This window comes from Gambusia affinis, linkage group LG10, assembly GCF_019740435.1.
Source record: "Gambusia affinis linkage group LG10, SWU_Gaff_1.0, whole genome shotgun sequence".
Lineage (NCBI taxonomy): Eukaryota > Metazoa > Chordata > Actinopteri > Cyprinodontiformes > Poeciliidae > Gambusia > Gambusia affinis.
The window spans coordinates 15,881,174-15,905,099 of record NC_057877.1 but is presented as its reverse complement, the minus strand read 5'-3'; the positions used below and the strand labels follow the sequence as shown (position 1 = coordinate 15,905,099).

The 23,926-nt window shown below is 37.9% G+C and overlaps 2 protein-coding genes across 5 annotated transcripts in view; both read right to left on the bottom strand.

Annotated features, from left to right (window-relative positions):
• Window positions 1–23,926, bottom strand: part of LOC122838677 (chloride channel CLIC-like protein 1) — a 71,472-nt gene that overhangs the window by 31,248 nt on the left and 16,298 nt on the right. The window lies entirely within an intron of this gene.
• On the bottom strand, window positions 5,187–23,910 carry LOC122838676 (phospholipase A and acyltransferase 1-like). 3 transcript variants are annotated; one of them, XM_044129492.1, is made up of 8 exons: window positions 23,845–23,910; window positions 23,536–23,682; window positions 19,727–23,446; window positions 13,440–13,501; window positions 12,675–12,724; window positions 11,973–12,129; window positions 10,968–11,236; window positions 5,187–10,094 (listed from the first exon to the last, which is right to left on the bottom strand). In XM_044129492.1, exons 5-8 carry the CDS (start codon window positions 12,699–12,701, stop codon window positions 9,993–9,995), a joined length of 555 nt encoding a protein of 184 aa, XP_043985427.1. In that variant the 5' UTR covers window positions 12,702–12,724; window positions 13,440–13,501; window positions 19,727–23,446; window positions 23,536–23,682; window positions 23,845–23,910; the 3' UTR covers window positions 5,187–9,992. The 3 variants fall into 3 exon arrangements, with proteins under 3 accessions (XP_043985427.1, XP_043985428.1, XP_043985425.1); XM_044129493.1 differs by lacking the exons at window positions 13,440–13,501; window positions 19,727–23,446; window positions 23,536–23,682; window positions 23,845–23,910 and adding an exon at window positions 13,562–13,798; XM_044129490.1 differs by lacking the exons at window positions 5,187–10,094; window positions 10,968–11,236; window positions 11,973–12,129; window positions 12,675–12,724; window positions 13,440–13,501 and having other exon boundaries at window positions 20,725–23,446.

Sequence of the window (23,926 nt, the reverse complement as noted above, 5' to 3'; positions counted from 1 at the left end):
CTCGCAATTCCTTCCCATAGGGTTGTAATACACCTCCTTATCTATGAGCTCTGCTGCTCGCTGGAGGATCTCACGGACAGGTAGAGGTGTGTGGTTGTCGTCATACTTGTTGTTGATGCGGTACGAATCGTTTCCCATGACCTCTTTCAGCAGCTGCATGCGCACCACAGACTTGACGCTGGACATGGACGTAGCGGAGAAGTGTCACAAAGTGCTCGCAATTCCTTCCCATAGGGTTGTAATGCACCTCCTTATCTATGAGCTCTGCTGCTCGCTGGAGGATCTCACGGACAGGCAGAGGTGTGTGGTTGTCGTCATACTTGTTGTTCATGCGGTACGAATCGTTTCCCATGACCTCTTTCAGCAGCTGCATGCGCACCACAGCCTTACTGCTGAACACAGACTTGACGCCGGACATGGACGTAGCGGAGAAGTGTCACAAAGTGCTCGCAATTCCTTCCCATAGGGTTGTAATACACCTCCTTATCTATGAGCTCTGCTGCTCGCTGGAGGATCTCACGGACAGGTAGAGGTGTGTGGTTGTCGTCATACTTGTTGTTGATGCGGTACGAATCGTTTCCCATGACCTCTTTCAGCAGCTGCATGCGCACCACAGCCTTCCTGCTGAACACAGACTTGACGCCGGACATGGACGTAGCGGAGAAGTGTCACAAAGTGCTCGCAATTCCTTCCCATAGGGTTGTAATACACCTCCTTATCTATGAGCTCTGCTGCTCGCTGGAGGATCTCACGGACAGGTAGAGGTGTGTGGTTGTCGTCATACTTGTTGTTGATGCGGTACGAATCGTTTCCCATGACCTCTTTCAGCAGCTGCATGCGCACCACAGACTTGACGCTGGACATGGACGTAGCGGAGAAGGGTCACAAAGTGTTCACAGTTTCTTTCCAGAGGGTCATAATACACCTCTTGGTCCATGAGGTCATCAGCTCGCTGGAGGATCTCAGCGGTAGGTAGAGGTGTGTGGAGGTTATTGTATTTGTTGTTGATGCGGTACGAATCGTTTCCCACCACCTCTGCCAGCGGCTGGATACGGACCACAGCCCTCCTCCTGAACACAAACTTCATACTGGACAAGATGGATCCATGGTTATCTGTGTGAGACACCATTTTATCGTATTTGTTGTTGATGCGGTACGAATCGTTTCCCACCACCTCTGCCAGCAGCTGGACACGGACCACAGCCTTCCTGCTGAACACACTTGACGCTGTCACACTAGGTGTGTTTAGGTGGTCACTGTGGGGTTCTTCTGCATTCGCTCGCTTCTCATAAACATAAATTAATCCCCTTACATTCATGTCCTCACTGCAGGATTTACCAGCAGTGAGGACATACTCATCCACCACCTTTACTGTCTGTTGTCCCTGAATCAAATATGTGTAGAAATGAGCTGACTCAGCATCTCTATTCTTCCAAAAGCTTCCATATCATTCTGACGTGATGTTGTTTTTTCACTATTCTTTCCCCATACACGTAGCTACGTGGAGAATATATGAGTTGCACAAAAATTTGCATTGTCGTGGAAAAAATTCTATTTCCAAGCACTGTTCAGGTGAAATCACTCAGTCAGGTTTATTCATATATTGTGCACAATACAGAGAGCTTGTAGGACAATCAGTAATGAAGCAGGTCTGGATGAAAAGCTTGCTAAGCTCTCCCAGGCAGAGACAACACATGAGTTTTATACCAACGATAAAGAATTAAACAAAGGGAGAGATAGTCTGGTTCTGACGCAGTAGTGGAAAAACAACTTCTAACCTTCTACATGAAACCCAAATAATTCTTTTGGTGATAGTTCATAAGCATATCATATGACATGACCAGCAAATGTGACCTTATAGTAATTTTTCCATGACATTTCCCCCCTTTTGATTATAAATAAATATGAAAATATTTAATATTAATCAACACATTTCCCTCCTCAGTCATAACACAACACTATCCTGGAAGATGTAACAAAAGGAACATATACGCAAGATACGAAAAACCTACCGGCAGCAACCTTGTCTACTCCATAACAATATTTTCTCTGAGTTGGGTAGGAAAACTTATCTTGCAACCCCTCCTTGCCAGGGAGGCGGCCCTGTATATGTTCTGTCCAGGAAAAGTGAGGAGGTATCATACCAATGATTAAAGACATAAAAATCCAAGAAACAATAAAATAAAAACATAATACAAAACTAATTAAGGAGGAGAAAAAAAAACAAACATTAAAACATTTACAAAGAAAACAAACAACAACAACAAGAAATATTAGAAATAACCAACACAAATGTCTGTAACTGGAACAATGAGTAATGAACGTCCTTGTTTTTCTTCTTTCTCTCTCAGGATCTTTACTAAATATTTATTTCAGTCTTCACTCCCCACTTCGGCCACTCGCCAGTGGACCAGCAATAGTTCTTTGGTTGGGGAGCCTTTTGACGTACAAAAGCAACCAATGGTTGTTATTTTCCATATTCCCTCATTCCGTTTCTTTCCTCTTCTGGAATGTTGGGTGTCAGAGGTTACTAGCACTTAACACCAATCTGTTGTTGTTTCAGATTTAGAGTTGTGACGTAGTCACATTACAGACAGGTAGTCCTTCACAGTGGTTGGTGTGGATTCAGGTTGTTCCTTCCTGGACTTCAGCAGGTGTGTTGGTCACCAGTTACACCTGGAAAATCCTCTGGAACGGCCTCTGCCAGCATTTGGAGTTCCAGTCCTTCCTCTGAAAATCCTTCATCACAACCCGTCAACTGGTCTGATGGCTGCAGCACTTTGGCAGGAAATGGAAGGAAGGTTTTCACTGTCTGTGAGGCTCGACAAAGCATAGTGGACAAGTTTTAGCAATAAGACAACATAATAAGAATCTTGGAATCAGTGAGAATAATAGCACACAAGCAATTAGTTTTCATGCATCAGTTAGTGCTACTAGCACAGACGTTTTAGCAGGAAAATGTTTGAACATGGAGCCAAACATAGGTGATGTATGCAAAACAGCAAACAAGGTTAGATCAGTAGCATGGTCACATTATGCAGAACCATCAACAAACTGCATCAAGTCAGGTTTAGTCAGATGATTTCAGTTAGTGAAGATCAAGGTAGAAATTTAGGATCATATCAACCAATTGATCAAGTTTTGCTGAAGCGCTTCATTAATTATTTAAATTATTTAGTTTTTTTCATAACTAGTAGTTCCAGGACAACAAAATCCTTTTAACCTCTAAGTTCAAATTTATCACAGCTGTATTTTATAGAAACTTTCCTTTGTTCAATTTAAACGCAACCAAATATTATATGGTATACCAAAACATTATAAACACAGCAGCAAGGTTTTGTAATTCTTAACACAAAAGGAAAAAAAATTAGTAATATTTTATGTAATACAGCATAGAATTTCAAAAAGAAAGGAAAGTCAAGGGACACCAGTATTTTATATAGGACCACTTTGTAATTCTCATTGATAACATTATATTTACTATCTGTGTCTGCAACAGTTCAGCTTTTAAATGATTTATTTATTTTAAAACTTTTCTTTCAGAACCATAGCTTTGGTTAAAATGTTCTCCAACATCTTATTTGTTATATTTCAATGGCATAATTTCATTACAGAAGCACAGTTATTACAGTTTCCTTCACAGTTTCTCAATCTATGGCTCATGGACCCGTAAGGACCTTTAATACAGGTTCTTCTGTTCAGGACTCAGAGATAACAGGGGCACAAAACTCTTTTGAAGACATTCTTTCTCACTAATTTCTAAATGTGTACAGGGTTAGTAGCAAGCAGTCTTCGTTGCAGTGGCTGTATGTGTGTGTATAACTTATCTTAAATGTCTTTTATTTTTATTTTCGCTCCCTTTCCACTCCTGCTGCTGGCATCGCTGCAGCGAAATCCTCCCCCGTCTCTCTCTCCTCCGGCTTCCTGTCTGTCCAACTGGTTCTCGTGTTGGCTCTTTGGGTTGTCCAAATCGTCCCTCAGTCAATGTCCATGTTGTCCAAAGATGAAAAAGGCATCAAACAGTTATTCGTCTTCTTCTGTCACAGCTCAGAAGCATGTTTATCTTTTCTTTCTCCACACTGATTCAGACCAGTGGAGGATTTTAAAGCTCAGTTGCACTCAGTTTTCAGTCTGAATGTCCAGCAGGAGACCTGACAGTCGTCCCCTGAATGTGATGGAGGTTTTCTTTGTCTTCTTCATCTTCTTGATTCTCTTGGTCACTTTCATCAGTTGGTTTTGTAGAAGGGACAGCATCCGGTCCATGGGAGGACAGGTTTGAGGAGTTGAGGTCAGAGGTCAGATGCACTGCAGTGAGGCTCAGACAGAGAGAAAGAGAAGCAAGTAGAAGTTGATTAGGGCTTGTTTTGTTACCTTTCTTGTTTTTTTCCTATACATACAGTATGTATTTATGAATCATATTTTAACCTTTTGCATGGTCATATAGTTTTAGTCATTTAATCTCCATCCAGTATGCCTTTAGTAAGAAAGGGTCCCTTATAAATAAGTTTATTGATTGATACTTTTAAGAAATAAAATCATTTTTGTTCAAAGAGAGAAAAAATCAAACGAAACAAATTTTGTTTTAAATATGAAGGCCAGTAATTTATCCACTAAATATTTATGTTCAGCATTTTCTTTCCTTATTTGTTTTTCTCTGCTTCTAATTGACTTTGCAGGGAAAATTCCACATTTAAAATCATTCCACACATTCATTCACACCAAGCACACTCTTTGTTTTTAAATTTCATTATCAAATAGTCAAACAATTCACCCTGAGGAGAAGATTGCATTCTGGAACCACGTAGACCCATTCTTCCTGAATTGGGTGGGATATCCTCTTTAGACTGCAAAGCGTCTTCAGAATCCAACAAATCAGCTTTGTGGTCGCTCTGCCTCTTACTCCTTTAAGAGGGCCTTTATTTCGATTAAGGTCTTTAGGATTCTCTAAAGGTTTAATTCCCTAATTTAAAAAACTAAAACTGAAGAAAATACCTGCCTTATTCACCGATAAGGGCTTTAACTAGGACCTTCAGCCTAGAAACTAGTGGTTCCTTTATCATTTCCTCGGTCTAAAACCGGCTGTCGAGGGGACATTCACCCCACACTTATGTTTTTATTATTTTTGTTTGTTTTATTATTTTTTTTATTATTATTTTATTTTTAATTTTTTATTATTATTTTTATATTTTTCTTTTCTTTTCTTTTCTTTTATTTATTCTCTCGTGGGACTTTAACCCAACGTTTTTTTCTTAACACGCCAATCTCTATTCCCCAGGGTGAAAGGTTTATCGGATCCTTCACTATTTTAGATTTTATAATTTAGAATTTGTAAAATTAATTTGTTAGCCTGAGTGAGTATCCCACCTGATAACAGTGGTTTTGAGTTCGTTGATCCCAGCGCTGGATCCGTGGAGCCGACCAACAGCCCTCTTCTCTCTTAAATCCTAATCGAGGTTTGAGGCTGGTGTTTAGTCCAGGTTGGCGCCTTAACGCTGTTCGTCGACGTCCTCGGATGTCCAGTCGAGGGATCCGGGTCACGGCACCAAATTGTCGTGGAAAAAATTCTATTTCCAAGCACTGTTCAGGTGAAATCACTCAGTCAGGTTTATTCATATATTGTGCACAATACAGAGAGCTTGTAGGACAATCAGTAATGAAGCAGGTCTGGATGAAAAGCTTGCTAAGCTCTCCCAGGCAGAGACAACACATGAGTTTTATACCAACGATAAAGAATTAAACAAAGGGAGAGATAGTCTGGTTCTGACGCAGTAGTGGAAAAACAACTTCTAACCTTCTACATGAAACCCAAATAATTCTTTTGGTGATAGTTCATAAGCATATCATATGACATGACCAGCAAATGTGACCTTATAGTAATTTTTCCATGACATTTCCCCCCTTTTGATTATAAATAAATATGAAAATATTTAATATTAATCAACACATTTCCCTCCTCAGTCATAACACAACACTATCCTGGAAGATGTAACAAAAGGAACATATACGCAAGATACGAAAAACCTACCGGCAGCAACCTTGTCTACTCCATAACAATATTTTCTCTGAGTTGGGTAGGAAAACTTATCTTGCAACCCCTCCTTGCCAGGGAGGCGGCCCTGTATATGTTCTGTCCAGGAAAAGTGAGGAGGTATCATACCAATGATTAAAGACATAAAAATCCAAGAAACAATAAAATAAAAACATAATACAAAACTAATTAAGGAGGAGAAAAAAAACAAACATTAAAACATTTACAAAGAAAACAAACAACAACAACAAGAAATATTAGAAATAACCAACACAAATGTCTGTAACTGGAACAATGAGTAATGAACGTCCTTGTTTTTCTTCTTTCTCTCTCAGGATCTTTACTAAATATTTATTTCAGTCTTCACTCCCCACTTCGGCCACTCGCCAGTGGACCAGCAATAGTTCTTTGGTTGGGGAGCCTTTTGACGTACAAAAGCAACCAATGGTTGTTGTTATTTTCCATATTCCCTCATTCCGTTTCTTTCCTCTTCTGGAATGTTGGGTGTCAGAGGTTACTAGCACTTAACACCAATCTGTTGTTGTTTCAGATTTAGAGTTGTGACGTAGTCACATTACAGACAGGTAGTCCTTCACAGTGGTTGGTGTGGATTCAGGTTGTTCCTTCCTGGACTTCAGCAGGTGTGTTGGTCACCAGTTACACCTGGAAAATCCTCTGGAACGGCCTCTGCCAGCATTTGGAGTTCCAGTCCTTCCTCTGAAAATCCTTCATCACAACCCGTCAACTGGTCTGATGGCTGCAGCACTTTGGCAGGAAATGGAAGGAAGGTTTTCACTGTCTGTGAGGCTCGACAAAGCATAGTGGACAAGTTTTAGCAATAAGACAACATAATAAGAATCTTGGAATCAGTGAGAATAATAGCACACAAGCAATTAGTTTTCATGCATCAGTTAGTGCTACTAGCACAGACGTTTTAGCAGGAAAATGTTTGAACATGGAGCCAAACATAGGTGATGTATGCAAAACAGCAAACAAGGTTAGATCAGTAGCATGGTCACATTATGCAGAACCATCAACAAACTGCATCAAGTCAGGTTTAGTCAGATGATTTCAGTTAGTGAAGATCAAGGTAGAAATTTAGGATCATATCAACCAATTGATCAAGTTTTTGCTGAAGCGCTTCATTAATTATTTAAATTATTTAGTTTTTTTCATAACTAGTAGTTCCAGGACAACAAAATCCTTTTAACCTCTAAGTTCAAATTTATCACAGCTGTATTTTATAGAAACTTTCCTTTGTTCAATTTAAACGCAACCAAATATTATATGGTATACCAAAACATTATAAACACAGCAGTAGCAAGGTTTTGTAATTCTTAACACAAAAGGAAAAAAAATTAGTAATATTTTATGTAATACAGCATAGAATTTCAAAAAGAAAGGAAAGTCAAGGGACACCAGTATTTTATATAGGACCACTTTGTAATTCTCATTGATAACATTATATTTACTATCTGTGTCTGCAACAGTTCAGCTTTTAAATGATTTATTTATTTTAAAACTTTTCTTTCAGAACCATAGCTTTGGTTAAAATGTTCTCCAACATCTTATTTGTTATATTTCAATGGCATAATTTCATTACAGAAGCACAGTTATTACAGTTTCCCTTCACAGTTTCTCAATCTATGGCTCATGGACCCGAAGGACCTTTAATACAGGTTCTTCTGTTCAGGACTCAGAGATAACAGGGGCACAAAACTCTTTTGAAGACATTCTTTCTCACTAATTTCTAAATGTGTACAGGGTTAGTAGCAAGCAGTCTTCGTTGCAGTGGCTGTATGTGTGTGTATAACTTATCTTAAATGTCTTTTATTTTTATTTTGCTCCTTTCCACTCCTGCTGCTGGCATCGCTGCAGCGAAATCCTCCGTCTCTCTCTCCTCCGGCTTCCTGTCTGTCCAACTGGTTCTCGTGTTGGCTCTTTGGGTTGTCCAAATCGTCCCTCAGTCAATGTCCATGTTGTCCAAAGATGAAAAAGGCATCAAACAGTTATTCGTCTTCTTCTGTCACAGCTCAGAAGCATGTTTATCTTTTCTTTCTCCACACTGATTCAGACCAGTGGAGGATTTTAAAGCTCAGTTGCACTCAGTTTTCAGTCTGAATGTCCAGCAGGAGACCTGACAGTCGTCCCCTGAATGTGATGGAGGTTTTCTTTGTCTTCTTCATCTTCTTGATTCTCTTGGTCACTTTCATCAGTTGGTTTTGTAGAAGGGACAGCATCCGGTCCATGGGAGGACAGGTTTGAGGAGTTGAGGTCAGAGGTCAGATGCACTGCAGTGAGGCTCAGACAGAGAGAAAGAGAAGCAAGTAGAAGTTGATTAGGGCTTGTTTTGTTACCTTCCTTGTTTTTTCTATACATACAGTATGTATTTATGAATCATATTTTAACCTTTTGCATGGTCATATAGTTTTAGTCATTTAATCTCCATCCAGTATGCCTTTAGTAAGAAAGGGTCCCTTATAAATAAGTTTATTGATTGATACTTTTAAGAAATAAAATCATTTTTGTTCAAAGAGAAAAAATCAAAGCGAAACAAATTTTGTTTTAAATATGAAGGCCAGTAATTTATCCACTAAATATTTATGTTCAGCATTTTCTTTCCTTATTTGTTTTTCTCTGCTTCTAATTGACTTTGCAGGGAAAATTCCACATTTAAAATCATTCCACACATTCATTCACACCAAGCACACTCTTTGTTTTTAAATTTCATTATCAAATAGTCAAACAATTCACCCTGAGGAAGATTGCATTCTGGAACCACGTAGACCCATTCTTCCTGAATTGGGTGGGATATCCTCTTTAGACTGCAAACGTCTTCGCAGAATCCAACAAATCAGCTTTGTGGTCGCTCTGCCTCTTACTCCTTTAAGAGGGGCCTTTATTTCCGATTAAGGTCTTTAGGATTCTCTAAAGGTTTAATTCCCCTAATTTAAAAAAACTAAAACTGAAGAAAATACCTGCCTTATTCACCGATAAGGGCTTTAACTAGGACCTTCAGCCTAGAAACTAGTGGTTCCCTTTATCATTTCCTCGGTCTAAAAACCGGCTGTCGAGGGGACATTCACCCCACACTTATGTTTTTATTATTTTTGTTTGTTTTATTATTTTTTTTATTATTATTTTATTTTTAATTTTTTATTATTATTTTTATATTTTTCTTTTCTTTTCTTTTCTTTTATTTATTCTCTCGTGGGACTTTAACCCAACGTTTTTTTCTTAACACGCCAATCTCTATTCCCCAGGGTGAAAGGTTTATCGGATCCTTCACTATTTTAGATTTTATAATTTAGAATTTGTAAAATTAATTTGTTAGCCTGAGTGAGTATCCCACCTGATAACAGTGGTTTTGAGTTCGTTGATCCCAGCGCTGGATCCGTGGAGCCGACCAACAGCCCTCTTCTCTCTTAAATCCTAATCGAGGTTTGAGGCTGGTGTTTAGTCCAGGTTGGCGCCTTAACGCTGTTCGTCGACGTCCTCGGATGTCCAGTCGAGGGATCCGGGTCACGGCACCAAATTGTCGTGGAAAAAATTCTATTTCCAAGCACTGTTCAGGTGAAATCACTCAGTCAGGTTTATTCATATATTGTGCACAATACAGAGAGCTTGTAGGACAATCAGTAATGAAGCAGGTCTGGATGAAAAGCTTGCTAAGCTCTCCCAGGCAGAGACAACACATGAGTTTTATACCAACGATAAAGAATTAAACAAAGGGAGAGATAGTCTGGTTCTGACGCAGTAGTGGAAAAACAACTTCTAACCTTCTACATGAAACCCAAATAATTCTTTTGGTGATAGTTCATAAGCATATCATATGACATGACCAGCAAATGTGACCTTATAGTAATTTTTCCATGACAGCATCAGTTCATTTTTGTTTTTGGATTCTTTTATTATAGTTGCATGAACGTTGGGGAACAACAGCCTGCAGTGCAGATCTCAGAGTTCAGAAAGGCCTGTTTCTGGACCGTGTGTTGATCAGTCCCAGGACAGAGAAGGCACTGGCTGCTACCGTCACCAGACTGATGGCCCCCATGGCCCTTGAAGCCTGCAGAGACAAGGAAGAGCACAGGACGTGGATTCAGCATGACCAAACGCACCCTTTATTTTGTATTAGTAGTACTGCATATTCTGTCCCCATACTGATAGAGCTACGAGAAGTGACAGATAGCTAAACGAGTGTCCTGAGTATTGCAAAAATTTATCAACTCAGACATGAAAGTAAAGTTGACATCAGTTTATCTTCATCTTCATTAACAATGTTTCCAGGACAAATTTGTGAAACTGTAAATAAAAACATAAAAATGAACCCATAATATTATACAATTAACTGCCTTACATGATTATTAGCTAAACTACTTGTGGCTAAATGAAACTAAAAGAATCATTTATAAAACTTACTCAAACTAAAATTAAGAGAAACAGTATACATTAGTTCTGTGCCATTAATATAAATATAAAGTGTAAACTTACAAACAAATGGATAATATCCATTATAACCTCTCCACTTAATTACAAAGGCCCAATTATTTTCTTCCAAAAGAAAGATGCCTCGATAAACATTTTTTCTGGATTTTTTGAAGATGCCTAAAAGCTCATTCTCCCCCTCTTCACTGTCTATCGCCTTCAGTTTTTTAAGCCCATGCTGCATAATACAGTGTCATATATATACACTGTAATAAAAATGAGTGTGAAGTTCAGAAGAGAAATTTAAGACCCTAAAATCCCCTAAAGATTTGATCAAGATCAGTTTGAGGAAATACAACCATTGTCAATGTCTCGAGGCATGAACTTATTGTAAAAAAAAAAGAAAAATGAAGAATGGCTGCAAGAAGAAACTATTAATCAGGCATTGTCTTGGGAGTTAAATGTGTCAATGATGCTCTGATGGCACATTAGAAAAAAGCAAACAGTCATGGACCTGCTCAGAAACCCCTTCCCCGTAGCGTAGAAGGGTCACAAAGTGTTCGCAGTTGCTCCCCAGCAGGTCATAGTACACCTCTTGGTCCATGAGGACTTCAGCTCGCTGGATGATCTCACGGACAGGCAGAGGTGCGTGGTTGTTATCATACTTGTTGTTGATGCGGTACGAATCGTTTCCCACCACCTCTTTCAGCAGCTGCATGCGCACCACAGCCTTCCTGCTGAACACAGACTTGACGCTGGACATGGCGGCTGCCTGGCTCTCATCTGTGTGAGACACCATTTTTAATCATTAAAAGTAAAAAAACGGAGAAATGTTTGTTACAGTGATCAAAACGTCACTGTATTTTGAACCTCATATCTCAAGATAGAAAAAAAAGCAGTTCTTGTAGCTTGTTAAAGCAACTTAAAAGGAAAAAATAGGATTACAATGGTTGTTTTCCATTACTAACAATGGAGAGAAAAAGATTTGACATTGCTTTGGGATAATATTTAACAAGTATCCACAATAAGCAGAAACTTTTTTTTTCAAAAGTGTGGAATGGATTTAAATAGCTGATCCTGGATCTGTTATTTAAAGTAGAAACTTTCGCCATAATTTGATTTTCGGTTTGTTACCTTCTCTGCATTTCTGAATTTCTTACTTTCAAAATAGCTCAAACTCTATCACATAGAGTGCAGATATGTTGTGAACATAAATCTTTACATCTTGCAGAAGATTGTTTTTTGTAAATTACTGCATTGTAGCTCTGTTTGCATTCCTGCAGGAAGCTGTACCTATGCCCTATGTCTCTTTTCTTTTGCATCCATTTTCATAGCTCTGTCCCCAGGCAAAAAATCAACTTTTAGCTAAGCCATGACAGACATTGATTTACATCTGTTGAGTGTATGTAATGCAGAGAAACTCTACTTTTAAAAGCAGGTGTTTCATTTATTTACGAGGGGCAGAGTTTTACTCAAGTTAAGCTATAGGAACCACTGGGATTTGTCACTCTCTACTGACCAACAGGTGTTAAATTGATGACAAGTCCATCTCCCAGGTAGAGACACCAGTGCTGGTACCCTGATCTAAATATCTCTATGAGGTCTCCTGGCTTTGGCTCAGTAGAGGTTTCAGGGTCAGCAGAGGGGTCAGGGTCAGCAGAATGATTAGAGGCCATCTAATACACAGAGCAAAAAAGACAATTATTTTCACAAATTATCTTTTTGTGTCACAAAAGGACTGTTTTGGTAAATAAAACCACTAGAACAGGGGTCAGCAACCTTTACTGTCAAAAGATCCATTTTAACGCCTCCTTCACAAAAGAAAAATAGTCTAGAGCCGCAAAACATAACAACATATAAACGTTTGAAAGTTTAAATTTTTTATTATATTTTATTTTTTACCGGAACACGACCAACAAAAGTGCATCATGCATGGTTAAAACAATAACCAGGACCTTTTATTGTGAGCCTCATGTTGCAACTGGCCCTAAAATCGTCTTTTTTTTGTGATGCTATGTTGGTTATTTTCTGAATCAAAATACAAAGCGTGTAAAATACGTCACCACGCAAATACATTATTGGAACCAATTACGATTCCAAAGAATCAAAGAGAATCGAGAACCAGTTCTCGATTCCCATCCCGAGTCACACATCCATGTGCCTACATACACTGCTGGGAAAAAAAAACATATTCATGCGAACAGACGTTCAGTGGACTTACAGCAGAGTTTGGTCGTTGTTTATCCATCCCACATCATGCTTCCACAAATTCTGCAGACAAAAGAAGACAAGATTTCCAACCAATCAGATGGTTGGAAATCTTCAAATGAATTTCCAAATTTGAAAAATTCTTATGTTTTGATTTATGTTTTGGTTAAATTTGGCAGGAATGTGTAAATGACAAAAAATGTTGTTGTGAAAGAGAATGCTACATAAAAGGTACACCACAGAGGTCACATAGAGAACACAGCAGCTTGGTCACTCACACACAAACACACACAATACACATGTGAGCTCCTGTGTCGCCTGTTCTGCTACAATAGCACCAACACAATGTGGAAACTGAGGGAAAAATTGCTGAATTCAGGTTGTTTTTCACTGAAGGAATAGGTGCCTCCTGAAGTTAAATTGCTTTCAGTTGTGTATTATTTTTTTTCCAGTTTTACCAGGTTAAAGTGTGAGAAAATGAGTGTTAAAGTTTTGGTGATCAAAAACTTTAAATTGGATCAAAGTTGCCAATGAATGAGGGGAAATGTATATCTCCCTAGGGGAGCAGAGAGTATGTCCATCGCATGATTTATTTATGATGGTGAAGCTGCAAAAAGGCTATGAATTAATTATCAAAGCATAACTCTACCAGCTTCAGAAAGTAATCTACTGAGGTAAAAATTTAAAGAGAAACATATAAACTATATGTACTTACATGATAATAAGCTTGTTTCTATGTTAGTAGTGTATTGTAAAGGCTTAGAAATGTCATACTTACTCAAACACCAGTAGTTTTTTCTTCCTCACCATTTTACTTCTCCATCGTAAATCCACGCAAAACTACAGAAAAATACAGCAAAAAAAGAGTGATCCAAAGTTTTTAGGATGAAAAGCGCTCACTGAGTTGTTTGGATCCCAAACTAGATGTCAGAGGTTTCTCCTGGAGCTTGTTCAGTGTTCACGGTTCTGACTGATTGTAGTTTCTGCCACTGTTGCTACGTTCTGTCTCTCTGACACAAACACACACATAGATTCATTGATAGTCACAACACAAAAAGGCAGACACATGCATGCGAGGCGCTGAATGCACTGCTATTTTAGTCTAAGCCAATAAAGACCATGTTAGGCTGAAAATAAAAGAAGAAATAGAAGCACATTCTAACCAAATAAATAGAGACTTTTATTTAAAAAAAACATAATTTTTTATAAATTTTATCAGAACTTTATAATCTATTAATGTCAACTTCAGGAGAAACTTGTAATATAATTCAGACAAAATGGAGTGAAGAATTAGGAGTGGAAATTACCACTCAGAAGTAGAATTTAACTTGCACCAAAGCTCACATTCAATCCATTAGTACAAGATTTAGATAATGACTGTACTAATGGACTACGAGAAAATACATCACATCTGTAAAACTGAATGAAATTAAACCTAATATTTTAGATTTGTTTAAAAAAAATGCATGGTGGAGAAAGGGACACTATTACATTGGTTGTGGAAATGTAGCAAAACCAGCTTTTTGAGAGGAGGCTAGGAAAATAACAGCAAGAATTACTTCAAAAGATTTTTTAATGGACCCTGCTCTATTTATCTTGGGACTATATCCCAGTGGTCATAGATATAGCCAGTACAAGCATATTTTGATAGATATGTGTCTCTTGTATGCCAAAAGAAAAATCTATTGCACTTTTTTGGGAAAGACCTGACAGTCTTAGTGTCACATTTTAGATTAGACAAATGTTAAGAACTTTTCTCTTGAAAATGATAACATACACACAAAAAGATTTAGGAGTTTTGGTGATCATTTTATTTATTTGTTAAAGACGCAAAACTCATAGATGAAGAAAATTATTAGAAGATGTGTATGACCCTGGTAAATAAGATTAAAGAAACTTGTTGGTGTGGGGAAATGTAATTGGTTTCAATTGTACCTGTCTGACAGCTTTTGTGTGTGTGTGTGTGTGTGTGTTTTCCTTCTTCCTTTCGTCTGTCTTCTTATGGTTGATTTGCAAACCTATTTGGTCATTTGTTTGTTCCTGACCTAAATGCTTAAATCATATGTTTATTCATGTACAAATATACTACAAATGTGTTATTGGAATACATACAAACTTGGACTATATATGTATGACTTATATCTCTAGTTATTAAGAATATAACAAATGTTTGGTTCCTATACAAATTCAAATAAAAACAATGTTTTTAAAAATAGAAAAGTCTTAGTCTTAGTCTTAGAAGCGGGAAAAGCACCATCTCTGATTGGCTGCCACGTACTACCAAGTCGTGGAAGCTTCTGGAACTTTCTGCTTCCGAGTCTGCTTCGGTCAAGGTAAGAAGTGTTTGTGCTCTCTCCATAAAATATACTATTTCAATATTTCATTTGATTACAGTATTATTATAACTGCTTAGACTTAATGTGTTCTTTGAGAAATGTGCTCAATTTTAAAAGTTTGACTGCTGTGGAATATTTTGTTGTAGCTCTGATAGCATACCTAGCTTGATGGAACAGGATTTTTGTAGATTTAGTCAATTTATTCCTAGCCCTCATGATATATGATATAGTTCCGCAAGTGCATCTTACGTCACTTACCAGTCGCAAGTTGCTCTCTATAACAGGTTAATGTGTGATTCGGTTCGGTTCGAGTGTAGTATGGTCTGAAGCGCAGCACCTGCAGTCATTTCTCTGTTGATTTTTAGCGTGACTCAGCAACGGAGAACATCGCGGTTCTGGTTCTGATGGACTAAACAAACTTAGCTATTTTATTTTAGCTTGGTGTGATGTAAATTATAATTTGAATTTAATAAAATAAGTTCATGAGCTGAGATTTTATCATTATGTTTGGCCCAGGAATGACAAAATAAAATATCTAGGTTTATTTTGTGTGTAAGACCTTGACAAGTTGCTAACATGTAAACAAATGATGGTTCCGGTTTGCTGCAGAAGTCACACCCATAAATCACACAAAGGGAATTTGGAAAGGTGAAGAAATGTTTTAGACCAACAGGAAGCTAAATAATTAAATGTTGCAGTGTTTTTAAGTCTCGTAATTTTGTTCGCATTTCTCTATGTGATATACAGTCATACATTGGGATTGGATGAGATATTTTTCCGGCTGGGAGAGTGTGGCTTTTATTTTGCGTGTCAGAAGCACATTAGTGGTTAGATTCAAACGACTTCATACTAATGCTGAATTCACATCGATTTGATTTGAGCGTTAGGGCCGTCGACTTTACATTCAAAGTCTATGTGTGGCGTGTTTGCAAAGCTAGCGGTACGCAGTTGAAGCCTTTCAGGCTTTTTTGAGCCTGCCTGTATTTGATCAGCAGTTTTTCTGCACATTGTGAAAAGCTTCACACTTGTGTGACATTTAGTCGGGTTTTACTTCATTTTGTGCATATGTAATGCTTAAGTAGCTGCATGATTGATAGGTTTATGCAGTTCAGCACGTACTTTTACTGCAGGAGCATTAATTACATTTCCACAGAGGTTATTGTACTATACTGATTGGACTTTCAGTATTTGAATAATTGTTTGCAGTTTAATTTTAGGTTTCATCACACAGGATGAATCCCATATTTAATTTGCATCGGTTTGTAATTTTGATGTTTAATATGTTTTAACAACTTTTATATTTTACTTTAAAGAGCTTATATAGTAAATGACTTGGTTAATTTGGTTAAAGTTTATTTTTTCCATTTACATAAGATAAACCTGTTAGATTTATTTGTTTAATCTGTTTTTTTAATTACATTTTTGACCAAGTTGTAAAATGCACAGATGTTTACACCAGTTGTGAAAAGTATATTAGTCCTGTTTAGAAGCCTCAGAATATTTTGAACTTTGTCCTTATATTAAGAAAAAAACTACCTATTTTAAAAAAATATGTATATTTTTACTGTCCTTTCAGTTATAAAAATATATTTTTCTTGTATTTACAGCTTTTCTCTTGTGCGAGACTTGGCGATTTGGAAGTTTTCCACTGCTGCCTGCTGCGATTCTCACCTCTGCATCACCACATCATCTTATCAATTCATTTATACTCATACCTCTTTATCCTACAGACACATATTTTATCTACATATTCAGACAAGTTCTTTTTTTGCACATAGTAACATTCAGTTACACACACACACACACACACACGCATACACACACACACACATACACACACTTATTTAAATAACCAGCTTTCCCCCCCAGGTGTCTTCTTTTTTTACTGTGGTCTTACAGGATGCCCCATAGAGGTTTGGACTTTAAGCATGATTATAATCATTTCTGTGTTTACAGCCTGGGACACCACCGCTCGCACCCAGCGCTTGGAACCCGACTTGGTCTCCGCCGACGAAGGTAAGGCTGTCATTTTACATTTTAGTAACTTATTGTTAGAAGATAACAGTCATTTGCTTTACTCATTTTATTTTATGTCTCTAGACATCCCGACTGCTGGAGGGTGGCCTGCCCTACCAGGTATGTTTATGACAAGTTCAGGATCATTTATTTAGAATAACCAAATCCAGTTATGTTTGTAGTTCATCTAAACATTTTTTAAATAATTATTTGCAGATGTCGCCCGTGGTTCGCCAGGACGAGGAGCCCCGTTGGCAGTCGACCTCTCCCGGGTCTCGTATGTCGAACAAATATTTGTTGTTTTGTTGTTAAATTTTCTGAGGCATGAAAGCCTAATCTTGATAATTGCAAATCTGTAAACAGGCCGTGGGACGGGGCGTCGCCATCGCGTGGAGACGTGGCCAGCTTCCTGGGTGACCAGACGGAGCTGCAAGTTGGTTCTGCCTACTGCCGAGGCTCTGGAGAAGAAGGTACATTTTTTATCGATTTCATACACAAATCTATGTTTGAATGATAACACTCTATAAGCAAACCTTAATGTTTGTTTTTATTTTTCAGTTTGCTCTTCTGGTTGGTGATTCCCATCTGCGTGCTATTGTGGATGGGTTAGGGTTAGGTTAGGTTTTTTTTTTTCTCTATACAGCACATGACAATACACTCATGGTTTAGTTTGGGCTGGTCCCACTAAACAGACACCAACTTAACACCTATACAGCACATTACAGATCAGGTTACCTTGTTAACCATTGCACATGGACACCCATAAGATAGTGTCCAGTCATTCAAGCTAGCTGTATGATCTCGAGTGAGAGCGCAAAAAGATTTAAACTTAAAATAATTAAAGTCTTTTTCTGTTCATTAATTCTTGTAAAAAATACTCCTCTATTTGATAAAGTTCATAATAAAATATTTAAGATACATATATTTTCTATTGTTGTATATAATACTGATTAACCGTGATTTGATCAACAGGTTTTATTATATTACTAATTCATCAATTTTGATTGTTTGATTTCTTTAGATACAATCGATTGACCTTTAGTTATAATCCTTTATTAATTATTAATATCTAACTCTGTTCATTTCTACTATTAACACAAGTGTATCCAAGAATTTTTCTAAAGGAAAACATAGTTTTAAGGAAAGGCGAACGAATTGAAAAAAAGGAAAAAAAATATAAAAAATATATATAGTTTTTTACACATATATATATTTATATCTTTGTGTATATATATATATAAAAATATTAATATTAAGTTCAAGAAACAATAGTTTTACCTTGGAGTTAATTTATTGTAATAGGAAAAGCAGACTGTAACATTATTGTTATTTTATACTATTAATATTACGATTATTTGAATTTATATCATTTCATTTATAGTATAAATTTATAACGAAGAGAGAGTCCAATCTAAACTAAATATTGGGACCTCTCCTCGTGAGGATTCAAGATATCCCCTTACGAGTACCTTCCAACTTTCTATTTTCTGGAAACAAGAAAAAGTGAGTTTATTAAACGAGGTTTGTGTACAAAGAAAATGCCGAACCAAATTGATAAACTCAAAAAGTGGATTGAACTTGTGGTACAACTGATGTTTATCTTGTACCAAAAAATACAACTTAACCAACATAAGATTGAGGAAGAAAAGAGACTTTTGACAGAAACTCAACAAATACCGAGAATACACCTAGAAAAAATACTGAACGAGGCTACCAAGAAAATTCAAAAAAATGTCAAAGCAGTGAAACAGATGACCTTATTTTTGGCCAGGAAAACAATTAAAGATTCCTTTAATTACTCTTTGATTCTAAATCTAACTAATTAATTTGTATTTTGAACCTTATCATGACCTTGGACCTAAAACATAACCAACTAATTTTGAAATTCACTATAAACTTTGATTCTAAACCTAACCAATTAAACTAGGCCTGGAATTTCGCTATAACTGTTGACTCTAAACCTAATTAATTAATTGGAATTTTGACCTTCACCATATTCTTATATGAATATTATTTATACCTTCCGATACTTCTTATTGATGGTACTTATAGTGCTGTGGTTGAATGACTGCCGGTCTAGGTCTTTTGGTGCTTACATTTAAGTATATTTATATATTAGGAGAGTTGTGTAGATATGCTTTTGTAGGGTTATGTACGTACATAGATATGCATCCATGTTCCTCTTCACTTTGATATTTTTTATTTATTTTTATTTATTTATTTTTTTTATCTCTATACAGCACATGACAATACACTCATGGTTTAGTTTGGGCTGGTCCCACTAAACAGACACCAACTTAACACCTATACAGCACATTACAGATCAGGTTACCTTGTTAACCATTGCACATGGACACCCATAAGATAGTGTCCAGTCATTCAAGCTAGCTGTATGATCTCGAGTGAGAGCGCACTGCCTTGGATGCACCAGGATGACCGTAGGCCGGATTATGGGCGTAAGAGATCGGTCCAGACAAGGGTCAAACACTCTACCCTAAAATCCCCTAAAGATTTGATCAAGATCAGTTTGAGGAAATACAACCAGTCAATGTCTCGAGAGGCATGAACTTATTTCTTGGAAAAAAAAAAGAAAAAAAAGAAATGAAGAATGGCTGCAAGAAGAAACTATTCATCAGGCATTGTCTTGGGAGTTAAATGTGTCAATGATGCTCTGATGGCACATTAGAAAAAATCAAAGCAAACAGTCATGGACCTGCTCAGAAACCCCTTCCCCGTAGCGTAGAAGGGTCACAATGTGCTCGCAGTTTCTCCCCAGAAGGTCATAGGACACGTCCTGGTTGATGAGGACTTCAGCTCGCTGGATGATCTCACGGACAGGCAGAGGTGTGTGGTTGTCATATTTGTTGTTGATGCAATACGAATCATTTAAGTATAGAGGGAAAGATTAGGGAAGTTATATTGAAAGCAGCAAAAATAACAATCCCTGTAAGTAAAGGTAAGAGCAGAAAGAAAGAGGTCCCTTGGTGGACACAAGAGTGCAGTGAAGCAATAAGGAAAATAAATCGAGCTTTTAGAATATTGAAAAGAACACATAATTTTAAAAATTTAATTGAATATAAAAAAGATCAAGCAGAAGCAAAGAAAGTTATTAAGAAAGCAAAGAAGACAAAATGGAGAGAATTTTGTGATTCAATAGGCAGAACAACTCCTGTAGCTAATGTTTGGGGAATGATTAAGAAAATTAGGGGAAATATACAGGAGAGAACATACCCAATTCTGAAACATGAAAAAGAAACAGCAGTAACAAATGAAGAGAAAGTTGAAGTAATGGCAAGAACATTTGCAAAGATCCATAGTTCAGATAATTTAACAGAAGAGGGGAAATTTAGGAGGGAGCAGACAAGAAGGGCAAATGAGTTTATGAGTTTAGAAGGGCAAATGAGTTTATTTTAGAGGGTGGAACAACTCCAGGTAATGTCATGGATGTTTCTTTTTCTATGCAAGAAATGAAGAGAGCAATATCTAAAACAGGATTAACAGCACCAGGAAAAGATCAGATATGCTATATTATGTTAAAACACTTAGGGAATCAAGCTGAGGAAAAACTTTTAGGTTTATATAATAAGATCTGGAAAGAAGGAAGATTACCTTCGAAGTGGAAGGAAGCAATTATTGTGCCAATTATTAAACCAGGAAAGGATCCAACAAACCCTTCTAGTTATAGACCAATTGCACTTACCTTATGTTTAGGAAAGATTATGGAAAGAAAGATAATGGAAAGGATTACGTATTACGTTGAAAGTAAAGGACTTTTGTCTGCATGTCAAAGTGGATTCAGAAGAGGAAGAAGTACAATGGATCCAGTTGTGTGTTTGTCCCTGTGCAGATGTTTAACGTCATGCTCTCTTCTTCTTCTTCTAGTGTTTCCCTGTCGTTCAGAGAAGATGGCACCACCTGCTGTCAGCTTTGTATAATGCAATACAAGAGGCGTTACATAGTGTAGAAGCTTGGGCTTTAGAATGGGGATTTAGAATCTCAATATCTAAATCTAAAGTTGTTGTTTTTACTAATAGAAAGTTAAATATTATTACAAATCTCAAATTATATGAGAATGTTATTGAAAGGATAGATCAAATAAAATATTTAGGATTCTGGTTTGGGAAAGAATGAGGTCTCTAAAAAGTGCATCCACTCTCTTTTCAAACATGCGCATGATGGTGACAGGGTTACTTCTAAGAATGTCACACTTTGCATTCCAGTCAAGCTCAGAAAAACTTACCTGCTCCCCATGTTGACCTTTGATGGCCTCAATGACTTCTGGCCATCTCATTTCAGCAGCGGAGAATGCGCAAAAGAAAGTGGGCTTTCCAAGTTGCCTCACCATGGCGTGCAAATCCCGTAATCCTTTCTCCCAATAAGCGGGAGTTCCTCTCAAGGGTTGCATGAAACGGGTGGCCTCTTTATTTTGGATCAGTTTTTCCAACTCCTCTTTGTTCTGGAGCATTTTGCTGGAAATATTTTTTCCATCTTTGGTGCTTGGTTTACCTTTTCTTGTCTGAATGGACATACTATCATTGGCAATATGAGTTTCTGTCACAAACTGAGCAAAGAAAAGGTAACTCTGGTCTTTGGCAAACCGAGTATCTATTGAGAAAAGCCGTACATTGAATACATACTCGGTGAAAGTGCAACACGACGGGATTCATCTAAAGTGTTTACTCCAGTTGGGAAATGTACAGGGTAAGCCTTGGCTTCAAGTCTCGGAACACTGAAGAAGGAGATGGGGTCATTTCCCTGGGCCGGCGCAATGCTGAAAATTCCATCTCCATATGACAATACTTCTTGTGCTATGTCAGGAGGCTGCATGCAGGTGTCCAAGATCAGACCAGGGCGAAGTGCCTGATGCTCTGCCCCTGTGTGGTCAGGCTGCTGGTCTGTTGCTGCATCCATTTCAGCCTCCTCTGCCTGCATATCCGAGTCCTCAACTTGCTGGTCGTCTTGGAAACCCTCAAATGTTGCACTTTCATTTATACTAATGTCTTTGTAATCTGGATGACTCTCTTTAAGCTTTCTCAGTGCAGCCAAGACATTTTTCATGTTGACTGTGTAAAAGTATTGGTAACCTTTATATTTGGTTTTTCTCTTAAGCTTCATCTCTAAAAGCTGGGCTTCCTCACGGGGCCTCGGAAGACTGTTTACAACTGTTTCCATGTCAGAAGGGACACAAACAACAGCTCCATGTATTGCCCTTTGCTGTCCTTTTGGCAAGGAAACAATTTTTGCAAAAGATAAAATCTTTGCAATTAATTGCCTTTCAAGTACATTCAATTCCGCAAGCTCTGTGGGAACCAAAGCCAGGTGAAGGTTATTGGCAGCAGCAATCGATGGCATCTTTCCTCTAGTTAGATGGCTGTCACATGTGTAGCAGATCCACTCCCCCATCCTCTCTTCGGGTACAGAACATGGGGTAGAGCATGCAGATCCACACACATGAACATACGCACCTGTTAGACAATCAGCTACCACACGCATATTCTTGGTATATTTATCTCGTTTGCAGTGCTTTACTTGATTGGGGAAAAGAGCTCTGTGGCACATGGTGCAAACATATGTGGGTCCGTTTTTTGTCACTCATCAGAGGGCGTGGAGTTTCAAGGTGGAAGCCTACATTTATTTTGTACTTCCTTCTGATTCGCAAAGCATGCTGCAGTGTTAAATTTTTGGAAAGTACTTGTCTTGATAGTCTGCCTCTTCTGTTGGCAGCACATTTTTTATTATGTTTAACTCGATAGCCAGGCTCACTGTGATACTTTGCCTTCATATATCCACGCATTGTTTTTTTGTGTTGGTTTCTGAAGACTGGGTCGTTTCTGAATCGATTCCTAATGTAAGATTTTTGCCTGCTTCTAAAGAGAGGATCATCTCTGAACAGTTTCCTCATATAATCAGCCATGTAGGTTTTATGACTGGCTCTAAAGCTGGGGACAAAGTTGAATTTGTACTTAACATAATTTATTTGTCTCTTCCGGAATGATGCATCTGTCCTATATCTATTTTTGAACTGATCCTTTCTCTGTTCTTGATGAATAATGTATTTTTCTTTTAAGGCCTGTAGCTTTTTGCTCCTAAATGTTGGGCATAAGCTGTCTGGTTCATCAGTGTTGGCAGCAGGCTTCTCAGGTGTCTTCTGCTGGTTTGTGAACCTTGAACTAACAGAGGGACTCTCAGTCGCCTCAACATTTTCTTTGTTTGCATTTTTTCTAAGTTGAGGTTCGACAAAGCCCAATGTCTCTGCAGTGATGCTACTTCCCACGTTATCGACAAGACTTCTATCAACAGCTTGGTCACAATCCTGGTCAGATGCAGACATCCGATCACCATCCTTCACTCCTGAAGGAGGGTCTTGCAGCTTATTCATTGGTGTCTTGGTGTAGTGTTGCGAGCCAGGCTCTACACTTTCATTCATGAACCACTGTGTATCAATAAAGCACAAATATTAGTGAAGTGATCATATATCCAGAGCTGAGTATTTGTGTTCATGAAACCTTAGCCTCTCATTACCAAAATGATGAGCATGATGATCATGAAGACTGGAAACTGAAGGGAAACTGGCAGATGTTTTAGGACTGCTCGATGAAGCTCACTTATCCCCTCCCCAAAGTGTCTTAGTGGGTCTTTCATTAAAATCCTGAAGGTAAATGATACTACCTAAACAGAAAATAATGTTAAGAACAAATAAACATAATTATCCAATTAGAGACAGAACTATTCCAAAACGGGCAACTAGCAGGACAAAGTCATAGCTGTAAGAATGGACCTTATTGTCTTTTTTCAGAACAGACACACAAAGACACACACCAGGTGACCCACCTTGGTTGGACATACAAGAAGGAGAGGACTGGTTCAAAAAAATGCATAGTAATCTTTACAGGGGTCATGGAGAGGCCTGCTG

What these genes read in the sequence shown, in the direction of transcription:
- LOC122838676 (XM_044129490.1), bottom strand. Translation starts at nt 22,572, where the DNA reads ATGTGCCACAGAGCTCTTTTCCCCAATCAAGTAAAGCACTGCAAACGA.